At 48.0% G+C, this 11,393-nt stretch overlaps 1 protein-coding gene and 1 long non-coding RNA gene across 5 annotated transcripts in view; one reads left to right on the top strand and one right to left on the bottom strand.

Annotated features, from left to right (window-relative positions):
• The window catches only part of LOC140641840 (uncharacterized), a 47,707-nt gene that overhangs the window by 4,355 nt on the left and 31,959 nt on the right, over window positions 1–11,393 (bottom strand). For all 4 annotated transcript variants that reach the window (XR_012038455.1, XR_012038454.1, XR_012038453.1 and 1 more), the window contains one exon: window positions 5,771–5,860. This is a non-coding gene — a long non-coding RNA (uncharacterized lncRNA). The remainder of the gene's footprint in view (window positions 1–5,770; window positions 5,861–11,393) is intronic.
• The window catches only part of FRRS1L (ferric chelate reductase 1 like), a 29,646-nt gene continuing 21,595 nt past the window's right edge, over window positions 3,343–11,393 (top strand). Inside the window, exon 1 of the mRNA XM_072842271.1 lies at window positions 3,343–3,595. Coding sequence (XP_072698372.1) covers window positions 3,358–3,595 — 238 coding nt within the window. The 5' untranslated portion in view covers window positions 3,343–3,357. The remainder of the gene's footprint in view (window positions 3,596–11,393) is intronic.

The raw sequence follows: 11,393 nt of genomic DNA, 5'->3' as shown, positions 1-11,393 counted from the left end.
TAAAGTTGCTGTCTGTGTTTTAAACATGAAAATGAAATTCAATTCAGGTGCATCTCTGAGTTCTTGTTCGAATAGCCGGCTCTTGTTCAGCCAGCAGACTCTGAATGTTGGGAAAAGTGCTTCTACAGAACATGTGCACTGTTGCGAAAACCACAGTGTTGATTGGCTGCTCGGCAAATTCACATCATTGAGGAACAGAGAGTCTCTGCAAAATCTGGGATGTAATAGAGGGGAGTGTGTGCTGAGAGTGGGAACAAGTCTCCCTTTAGGGCTCAAATCTTATAAGAAAACACAAAGAAGGGCACCCAACTGGCTCAGTTGGTGGAGCATGTGACTCTTGATTTTGGGATTGTGAGTTTGAGCTCCATGTTGGGTGTAGAGATTACTTAAAAAGAAAACACAAAAAGAAAATCCCAAAGGGTAATTTAAGTAAATGGGAGAGAACCTCATGAAAGGAAGAGCCAGGTCTGTAGGGAACTGAGAACCAGAGTGGTTTGCAGGCAGACTGAGTGATGACAGCTATGAAGATTTTCCCTAGGAAAGAATCCGCACATCACATGGTATTCTAGCACCACCCCTGAAGCCCATCTATGGCCCCCACCTTGAGCCCATGGGCTCCAGATTCTTGATAGTTGAAACCCACAGATTACCTGCAAGCTTCATTTTAGGCTGTGATTGCAAACCCACCTCTAACACCACTCCCCAACACCCCCTACCAAAGAAGGCCCACAAATTCCAGACCAATTCACTGGAAGAATGACCTGGTTTTCATTTGCTTTCTATCCGGCATCATCACTGTTCATTATAGTAATTTAAGTGAAGGGAATAAAAAAGAAAGTGAAAGATAACAGGTTGGATTCTAAAACCAGAGACTCAGTACTGAAATCGGAAGTCCAGTGCTTCCTTTATTGATTGATTGGTTTTTGCTAAATGTCGGTCCATTGATAACTTACCATATCTTTCCTGGTGAATAGGAAGAAAAAGAAAAAGGAATTGCAAGTTTTAAGAATGAGTTTTTCTGGGATCCCTGGGTGGCGCAGCGGTTTAGCGCCTGCCTTTGGCCCAGGGCGTGATCCTGGAGACCTGGGATCGAATCCCACATCGGGCTCCCAGTGCATGGAGCCTGTTTCTCCCTCTGCCTATGTCTCTGCCTCTCTCTCTCTCTCTCTGTGACTATCATAAATAAATAAAAATTTAAAAAAAAAAATTAAAAAAAAAAACAAACAGTAAAAAAAAAAAAAAAAAAAAGAATGAGTTTTTCTTTTTTCTTTTTCTTTTTAAAAGAATTACAGGGGCAGCCGGGGTGGCTCAGTGGTTTAGCGCCACCTCTGGCCCACGGCCTGATCCTGGGGCCCTGGAATCGAGTCCCACGTTGGGCTCCCTGCATGGAGCCTGCTTCTCTCTCTGCCTCTCTCTGTCTCTCTCATGAATAAATAAATAAAATATTTTAAAATAAATAAATAAATAAAAGAATTACATATTAGCAGAGTTTCTATTGGCTTTTTTTATATTTTAAAATGTCACACATTGTAAAGCTATGGGGGGTTTTTGTGTGTTTTTTTAAAGATTTTATTTACTCATGAGACACAGAGAGAGAGGGGTAGAGCACAGGCAGAGGGAGAAGCAGGCTCCCTGTGGAAAGCTGGATGCGGGACTCGATACCGGGACCTGGGAATCACGACCTGAGCCAAAGGCAGATGCTCAACCACTAAGCCACCCAGGTGCCCCACAAAGCTATGTTTTTTGAGGAAGAAGCTTCTTTTTTTGATTTTCTTAAGTAGTTACAGTTCATCTTATCTTTTTTCAAATAATAAATCTATTTCTTATACAACTGGTGTACTGGGAAACCTAGTGAAGCCCAAGCTTTTCATGAGTGGCACCTGATTCACCTGTCAGGCTAAACATGTTTAAACTTCAGTGGGACAATTCACCATCGGTATTAGCTGATACACAATAGCAAACACCTGCCTCTGGGTCACATAGCGCTTTTTCCTATTTCCATCCCATCTCCCATCTCCCCCGGTTCAAAAAAGGTTGAGATCACTAGTATCTCTTTGAGTCTTTTGTAATCCTAGGCATTTCGCTCATGCCACCTATGGCATCGAACCCTATCAAGCCTCACCTGTGTCATCTTCCCTCACCTTCCTTGTCTTCACAGAGGCTACAGATGCACCACTCCTAAACTGGCTTTCTGGACCTGCATTTGGAACCTCTATGCTCTTCTGCCTCCATAATTATTTTCTTTGTTTATGCAATGAAATATAAAGAAATGGAAAAAAAAAAAAGCAGGCTAAAATGCTGGCTCTGCACTACCAGCATGAAAGGAATTGGTCCATGTTTTCTAACGGAAAACAGCTTAGCAGTTATCACTTCAAAACCGTCAGAAGGACTCCAGGACCTGGCATCTTTAAGTGGGTGGTGTGGATAAGTCGAGTAAACAAGTCAAAGGGAATTGCAAGCCACAGGAACGGATTTGAGAGAGTGGAGACTTGGGGGCGGGGGGTGGGGGGGGTCATCAGGCATGGTGAGGTCCTGCCAAGGTCTGTGCTGCCTGCTTCCCGGGGAAACAGGGTAGACCAGTTGCTTAGTTTGGAAGGGGTTAGGTCATTCAGGGGAGCCGGGGGCAGTCTTTGCTGAGTGCACATTTCTAAAGTGGAGAGGAAGCAGTGAATCCAGCCCAAGAGCGGAGTTCCAGTTTCCCCTCTGGCTCTCGGCGTCTCAGTTCACCTACCCAGAGAGTGGGGATCCTGCTCTCTCACCTTGTGAGATGATCCCAAGAAATAATGGGTGTAGTAAGTGCTTCGTGTACAACAAAAAGTGCTGGAGCAAGATGATGGGGCGGGGGGGGGGGGGGGGAGGCAGCAGTTCCGGCAAGGTGTGCCCAAGGTCCACCCTCCAGGACTCGGGTGCGCATCGAGGCCTCCCGGGGACGTCCTGGCTCACGGGTCTGCAGTGAGGCCTGGGACCTCCGGGGCTGCCCGCGGGCTTCCTGGGGATGCCCAGGCCGCGGGGCGCGGACCGCACGGAGGCAGGGGCGTCGCGGGGCGGGCGCCGGGGGCGCGGGCGCCGCGGAGGGAGGGCGCCCGAGCGGGAGCAGAGGATGCGCGGAGCGAGGGGAGGAGGCGCGCGGGCTGGAGGCTGCGCAGAGCGGGCGCGGGCGCGGGCGCGGGCGCGGGCGCGGGCGGCGGGGCCGCGGGGCGCGGGCGGGGCGGGCGCGGGGCGCGGGGCGCGGGGGCGCGGGGGGCGGGCGCGCGCGGGCGGCGGCGGCGGCGGCGGCGGCGGAGCACAGTGCCCGGCCCGGCCCCGCGGCGCCCCCGCTGCGGCCGGAGCGGCCTGGCTGCGGGCTCGGAGCGCGGGATGGCGCGACCGCCGCGGCGGCGCCCGGGGGCCTGGGGGCCGCTGCTCTGGCTGCTGCTGGCGGGGCCCGGCACCTGCGCCGCCAGCCCCGCGGACGACGGCGCGGGCCCGGGGGGCCGGGGACCCCGGGGCCGCGGGCGGGGGGACTCGGGCGCCGACGAGGCGGCGCCGCGCCACGACTCCTCCTACGGCACCTTCGCGGGGGAGTTCTACGACCTGCGCTACCTGTCGGAGGAGGGTGAGGCCGCGGGGGCAGGGGGCGGGGGGAGGGCGGGGGGGGGCAGGGCGCGGGGGCGCGCGCGGAGGAGGCGGGAGGCGGGAGGCGGGAGGCGGCCCGGGCCGGGTGCGGAGCGCGCTGCTCGGACCCCGCGGCCTGCCTGGCTGCCAGCGCCTTCCGCCCGCCGCCCGTTTCACAGGCGGGGAGACTGAGGCCGGGACGGGGAGGTGGTCAGCCCGGCCCTGGAGGCTGCGGGCAGGGGGCGCTGAGCCTAGGCTCCCCCAGCCCCCGGCCCCCACTCTCCCTGTCGGGGTAACGGGTGGCGGGGGAGGAGGCCGCCCCCTGGCCTGGGGTGTGAGAGAGCAGGGTGCGAAGCAGAAATCACAGGTTTTTAAAATTAATTAATTAATTTATTTATTTTAAAGATTGTATTTATTTATTAGAGACAGAGAGAGAGAGAGAGAGAGAGGCAGAGACAGAGGGAGAAGCAGGCTCCATGCAGGGAGCCTCATGCGGGACTCGATCCCAGGACCCCGGGATCACGCCCTGAGCCGCTCAACCGCTGAGCCACCCAGGCGTCCCCAGAAATCACAATTTAAAGTGATTTATTTTTCCTCCTCCTTGTCTGTATTGACCTACATTTGCAGGGACGAGTGCCCCAACCTTTCAGCGTTCTGTTGCTGCTGGCTGCCCTGCCCTATTTCTGTCCCCACTCTCATCCCAGTTCTTTTGTGTGACCACACACGTTAGGGTTCCCGACTGTGAGCCACCATTGTTGGGTGCTGCTGGGCCCGGAGAGGAGGGGTTTATCAGCCACAGACCTCCCTGTGGAGTTGCTTTAGTGAGCACAAAAGCCAGCTGATTCTGTGTAGAAGGAATAGAAACTGGCCTCTTCTGCAATTTGGAAGGTAGCAGTTTTCCTATTCTTCTGCTGAAAGGACTGGGCAAGAATAAAATTGGGTTTGAAATGTACCCGCAACTGATATGATGCTGGGTATATCTGTTATGAAGGATTTGGGTTAGCTGTATACAACAGGCACACATTAATAGCTTAATTAAGATAGAAGTTTCTTTGTCATGTAAAGAAATCTAGGAGGAGGCAGTCTGGGCTGGTATTAGAGGCTCTACGCTCATTGGACACCCTGGATCCTGATCTTCTGCTTCTTTATAATTCCTAGCGTGTAACTTCATGGCCCAAAACGGCTGCTTGATCTCCAGCCACCTCATTCACTGTCCAGCCAGCGGGAAAGAGAAAGTGGAAAGGTCACTAACCTCCTTTATAAGGGGATTACTCAGAAGTCCCATATAGCAATTATACTTCATTTGCCACAACTTACGTGGTCACATGTAAATGTAAAGGAGGCTGGGAAACAGAGCCTTTTAGCTGAGAGGTAGTATGCCCAAGTAAAAAATTGAAATCATTGTATTGAAGTGGAGAGGATGGATTTGAGGAATACAGTAGTTGGGTGGAGGTTCAAGCGCTGAAACAGAGACCCCATATTTAGTGGCTTAAATAAGATAGTTTTTTTGTTTTGGGGTTTTTTTTCCTCCCATGAGTCTGACTGGTCTGGGCAGTTGGGACAGCCCTATTTTACAAGGTCATCAGGCAACCCAGGTGCCTTCCATCTTGTTCCCCATCCAGTAAAGCTTTGTCCTTGTCTGTGTGGTAGAAGATGGGTTGCCTATGTGGCCTTGTTCAAGCTTGAGGAAAGGTGGGATGCCTGGGTGGCTCAGCAGTTGGGCATCTGCCTTTGGCTCAGGGTGTGGTCCTGGAGACCCGGGATCGAGTCCCACATCGGGCTCCCTGTAGGGAGCCTGCTTCTCCCTCTGCCTATGTCTCTGCCTCTCTCTCTCTCTCTCTCTGTGTGTGTGTGTGTGTCTCATGAATAAATAAATAAAATCTTTTAAAAAAATATTGAGGAAAGGAGAAAGAGGAAACTCAGAACAAGCAATTACCTTTGAGGCTGGTTGCACAGATCACTGCTGTTCACATTCCTTTGGCAAGGATATAATTCCATGACCTAGCTGCAAGAGAGGCTGAGAAATGTAGGCTTCCAGCTGGGGGGCCATGTGGCCAGGGAGGTGGAGAGACAGGGGAGGGGTGAGGGGGTGAGGATGGCAAGCAGAAGCAGCATCTATCACTCTGGAAAAGAATAAATGTTTCAAAGCCCATCTGGTTCCCAAAGGATCGAATACCTGTTTATTCTGTTCGTGCTCAGCCCAGCACACTGCCAGGTGACTCACACGTGATGCCTGAGAGCTCATGTCCTCATCGGGCGGACGGACCTAACAAAGGGAGGAAAGAAGGTCAGATGTTCTGTATCCAGTTGTACGTACGGAGAGAATGAAGTTAGTTGTAGAGTCCAGACGGTTTTATGAACACGGACCCCAGGTGGCTGCAGACGTAAGGAAGGCTTTATAGAGTTGAGCTAGGAGGTATGAAAGACTTTGATGAGCTAGAAGACAGGACATTTAGGTGAGATGCTCCCCCCTCCTCCCAGGCAGCAGGGCAGGGTGTGTACAAATCCCTGGTTTGCCTGCTTGCCCTTCTCACCCATTCTGCACATTCAGCCTGAAGCTCAGTTCTAACCCCCAGAAATCCACGATGGTTCCAACCTGCACACTGGATGAAGCTTCAACTCCTTTATCTGGAACTTTCTCTTTGGCTCAACTTCCTTTTATAGCCCTCTCTTACTCCTCCCCTTCGCTCTCCCTGGGGTTTCACTGTCCTTTCGCCTGTCTAGCACTTTCACCTATCTTCAAATGCAGATCCTACAGCCAGCTGGTGGGTGCTAGTTGGGGATGCTTGTGGGCTGACCTTCTCAGGGGCAGCCCCTCCGCTAGATTCCTTTGGGCCTCGGTTGTAGCGCTGTGGATCCTGAATAGAGACTTTCTCAAGATCCTTAGAAATAATCAGTGACATTGCCTTAAAAGGGTTACAGCCAGAGAGGGAGAAGCAGAACCGGGAAATGTCCCAGGTGGATGTTGTAACCCAGAAAGCCATGGGAACACTAGCAGTGTCCCTAGCCATGGTGAGGCCTAATAGCGTGAGGCTGCAAAATAATTGATGGATTCAGGAGATTAGAGGTGAATTTTCCTGGGATAAATTCAGTGGAGAAAGGAAGGACCCTGATTGATTTTGAAGGAAGTGGCAAGTAAAGAGGTAGAAATAGTGCATTTAAAATACTCTATTGGTACAAATGAGACTGTCTTTTTCTAGTGATTGGGCTACTTGTTTCCTCTATGCAGGGTACCCTCTTCTCAGGTTCAAAGTAGACAACTAACTGAGTTTTCAATGAAAAGATGGCCTGGTACTATGTAAATTTATTTATTCATTTATTTATTTTTTAAATATTTTATTTGTTCATGAGAGACACAGAAAGAGGCAGAGATGCAGGCAGAAGGAGAAGCAGGCTCCATGCAGGGAGCCTGGTGTGGGACTAGATCCCGGGACTCCAGGATCAGGCCCTGAGCCAAAGGCAGATGCTCAACTGCTCGGCCACCCAGGCGTCCTGTAGTATGTAAATTTAAAAAAGGGGGGGGGCGGAATTAGAATAATGGGGATGGAGAATTCACTGAAACTTTAGGAGAGTCCACTGACCACTACCCACCCTGTCTAGAAACCATTTCTCCAGTGTCCTGACCGCCCAAGACTACCCAAAGCCAGAGGCTGAAAACTGGCTAATTTGGTATATTTAATTGCCCCTAAATATGTTCATTTTTAAAAACTTATTTTATATTTTGGTTTAACGATGCTAAGTGGGGTTTTTTGGTGAGTTGTTATTTGGAGACAGTGTGAAGAGGTGGGGGTGGGGTGGGCAGAGGGAGAGAGAGAGAGAATCTTAAGCAGGTTCTACCTGCAGTGAGGAGCCCGTCACAGGGGCTCCATCTCATGACCCTGAGATCATGACTTGAGCCAAAATCAGGAGTCGGACACTTAACTGACTGACCCACCCAGGCCCCCATTAACTGTGTTATATTTCAGAATTCTTAGCGGTTCCCACTGTCTTAACCTATACCTCTCATCCTTACATTCCTAACTCCACTGCCACCTCTTTCAGGGAGCCTTCCTGGATTTCCTCCTTTCCCATCCCCTGCCACTAAGCAAGGATGTTGTCTCACACCGTACAATCTAGCCCCGCTCTTGACCCTATTGGCTCTCTATGGTCAAGAGTTTGGATAGGGTGCTAATGCTTGAATCCTACCATTCATACCTCTTCCTCTTGAGGCTCTTAACACGGAATCTATATATCCAGAACAACAGAATGTAAAACAGATTACTTTGTGATTATGGGCAAATATTCTATTCTGAAGGTTCTTTGAAAAAACTGAATTGGATGTTTTTGGCTTAGTGTTACATCCCAGGTAAAGCCTCCTGCTCTCTTTTCCCTGCCGTGAAGATCTCTACAAACCCTGAAGCCTTACCAGCCTGCCGTATGGAGGGTGGTAACTGACTCGCCATACCCTGCCTTGGCAGGAAAAGAGGAAACATATTCATGATTGCTTATCTCTAAGGCACAGTGATCTGGCCACTTGTAAAATGTGGCCCATTTCTGAGCATCGGGTTTTGACCACAATTTTTCCTACTTGGGAAAGAGCTAGTAAGACAGTAAAGAGAAGAACAGAACTTGGGGAAAGGGCACGGACTCCTTCATCTACCTGTGTTCTTCCTACACGTACCATGTAATGTATAGGGATACCTAACTCGTCACCCTGCCAACCTGGAAGTTCTTTAAAGGTTAATAACCTCTATCTGAATGATCTATATATTCTCCATGATTGTAGTCTGATGATAACACTAAATGGGGCTCACTTTTAATATATACTTACTGTGCATCAGGTATGGTTCTAAGTTCCTTATACATATTAACTTTTTAAAAAAGATTTTATTTATTTATTCATGAGAGACCCAGAGAGAGAGGCAGAGACACAGATAGAGGGAGAGGCAGGCTTCATGCAGGGAGCCCAATGCAGGACTCGATCCCAGGACCCCGGGATCACGCCCTGAGCTGAAGGCAGGCGTTCAACCCTGAGCCACCCAGGGGCTCCTTTATCCATATTACCTTTCATTCTGACAGCAAACTGATGTCGATGCCCTTTAGCCCGACTGAGAGTTCAAAAATCTGACCCACGGAAAATTTAAATATCTTAGCTAAAGCCACATAGCTAGAAAGTTAGCAGGAAACTACATAGATTTGTTGATTGACTTTATGGATAAGGTGGCACAGGGTGGCCACCTCTTTGGAGCAGAGGGTCCCTGTTGATCTGCAATAGGAAATACAGTGGGACGGGCTGAATGAGGTATTTTTGTGTGCAAACTTGAGCAAAGGGGTTCGGGATCGATGAGGTTGGGCGATTAGCGTGGGGAAGCGTGGGTTCCCACCTGCTGGACTGCTGTGGTGAAACCCAAATGGTGGGACTTCCAGGTGGCTCAGCGGTTGAGCGCCTGCCTTCAGCCCAGGGAGTGATCCCGGGGTCCAGGGATTGAGTCCCACATGGGGCTCCCTGCATGGAGCCTGCCTCTCTCTCTCTGCCTATGTCTCTGCCCCTCTATGTGTGTGTCTCTCATGAATAAATAAAATCTTTTAAAAAGCAAGCAAGCAAGCAAGCTGAATGGCCATTCGCCTGTGTGGGGAGCATTACATATTTTATACTTTCTGAAGCCCCTTGCCATTTTTACTTCATTCTATGACTGAGAAGCAGAAGCAACGATTCAGGCAGTTCAGAAAGAGAAAGAGGCTGGTGCAGTAGTCTTCAGATTTGAACAGACATCTGCTGGTTAAAACTTTAAGGAATCAAGTACTAAATTAATACCTGAGGGCTGTGAGCCAAGCAGTCAATTAGAAGCAATAAATAGCGAACCAGAAGCCATTAACCACCCAGCAGAGTATGGCAGGACAGGCCCAAGGAACTGCAGAAGAGGAATATATCGTGTCTGTGAATTAGACAAGAGAGGAAACCACAAATATTCACCAATTGATGGATATTTGGGTTATTCCCCACTTGGGGCTATTATAAATAATGCTGCCATGAACATCTGTGTACAAGTTTTTGTGTGAATATATGTTTTTTTTCTCTCCGATATGAGTATTTACATGGAAAATTGGAAAGAATTAACAAACAGATACATAATCAAGAGATCGCAGTAAGGTCACCATAAACAAGACTAGCATGTGTAAACCAAAAGCTCTCTTCTTCTTTAGCAACAATAAGCTAGAAAATGTCAAAACAAGATACTATTTAAAATAGCAACTGAGGGCGCCCGGGTGGCTCAGCGGTTTAGTGCCTGCCTTCAGCCCAGGGTGTGATCCTGGAGACCCAGGGTCGAGTCCCACATCAGGCTCCCTGCATGGAGCCTGCTTCTCCCTCTGCCTGTGTCTCTGCCTCTCCATCTGTCTCTCTCTGTCTCTCATGAATAAATAAATAACATCTTTAAAAATAAATTAAATAAATAAATAAAATAGCAACCGAAATCCATATAATGTCCAGATTTTGTCTAACAAAGAGTGCCCTGGTCCTGTGTGGAGAAAAAAATGTAACTATTAAGTGATATAAAAAACACAAAGGGGAAATATACTATGATCTTGAAAGGAGTAACTTTGTATTATAAAGAGGTCAGCTCTCTCCCCACTCATCTGTTCATTTAATGCAGTCCCGTATAAGAGCCCAAGAGTATTTGGGGAGAGAACTTGACAAATGAGGATCTATCCTTTGCATGGAAGAATCAAGTTCTATGAATTGCTGGGTTACAAAGCTTAGTATTTCACATAGTGCGATCCTGGCTCAGGAACAGTCAAAAAAAAAAAAAAAAACAAAGAAGAAAATCCAGAAATAGACCTATATTCCTATGAGAACCAGTAAGTTATTGAGGTGTCATCATAAATCGTGTTATTTAGTAAATGATGTTGAGAAAAATTGAGTCCATGTAAGGAGAAAAATAAAACTGTTTTCTTCACATCATAGAAAACCATAAATTCTAAATGCGTCAGGTCTAAATTGAAAAGAGTACTACAAAGTTAATAAATAAATGTGTAGGGAAAGATCTTCGTGTCCTTAGAATGGAGATTCATCTCTTAGGCAAGACTCTAACAGCACAAACCAAAAGAAGAAAAATTATTTCCTCAACTACATCACATTTAAAGATTTGAGTCCAGGGAAGAATATCATTGAAAAAAGTAAGATTGGTGGCAGACTAGAAGGCGGGGGGGGGGGGGGGATGCAGCATCAGAAACCACCAGTGAGTTGATACCTGGAATACACATAAACTCCCATAAGAGAGACTGAAAATGAAGTTTAAAAGAGAAGCGCAAAATAATAAAATAAAAAATAAAATAAATAAAAAAGTGTAAAGATTATGTGTATACACGTCATAGAAAAGGAAACCCAAGCGGCTCATGCAAAATATGAAGAGATGTTTAACCATGCTAGTACCTGGGGAAATAGAAATAAAAATACTGAGAATGTCGGATGGTATCCAGTACAGGCAAGAATGTGGGGAAATAGGAGCCTCATGTACTATGAATGAGATTATAAACTGGTGCTGGTAGTCTGAATCCTAATCTTACTGAGCTTTGTGGAATTAAAGATGAGAACTAGCTATTGCTCTCTGGGGTTTACTGAAACAAATCAAAAACCTCTTGCATATGTCTACGAGAAACATATGTAAGGCAGTTCATCTCATTATTGGACAAAGCAAACATTGAAGGCATTTTAAACATTAAGGCAATGGGGAGGTTATTTCAAAACCTGTGTTTATATGCACATCACAGAATGCTATTCAATCAGGAGTAATAAGAGGTCTCACGTTTACATATAGGGA

This window comes from Canis lupus, chromosome 10, assembly GCF_048164855.1.
Source record: "Canis lupus baileyi chromosome 10, mCanLup2.hap1, whole genome shotgun sequence".
In the NCBI taxonomy this organism is placed as follows: domain Eukaryota; kingdom Metazoa; phylum Chordata; class Mammalia; order Carnivora; family Canidae; genus Canis; species Canis lupus.
Note: the sequence above shows the minus strand (reverse complement) of the source record. Positions and strands in the feature narration are given on the sequence as shown.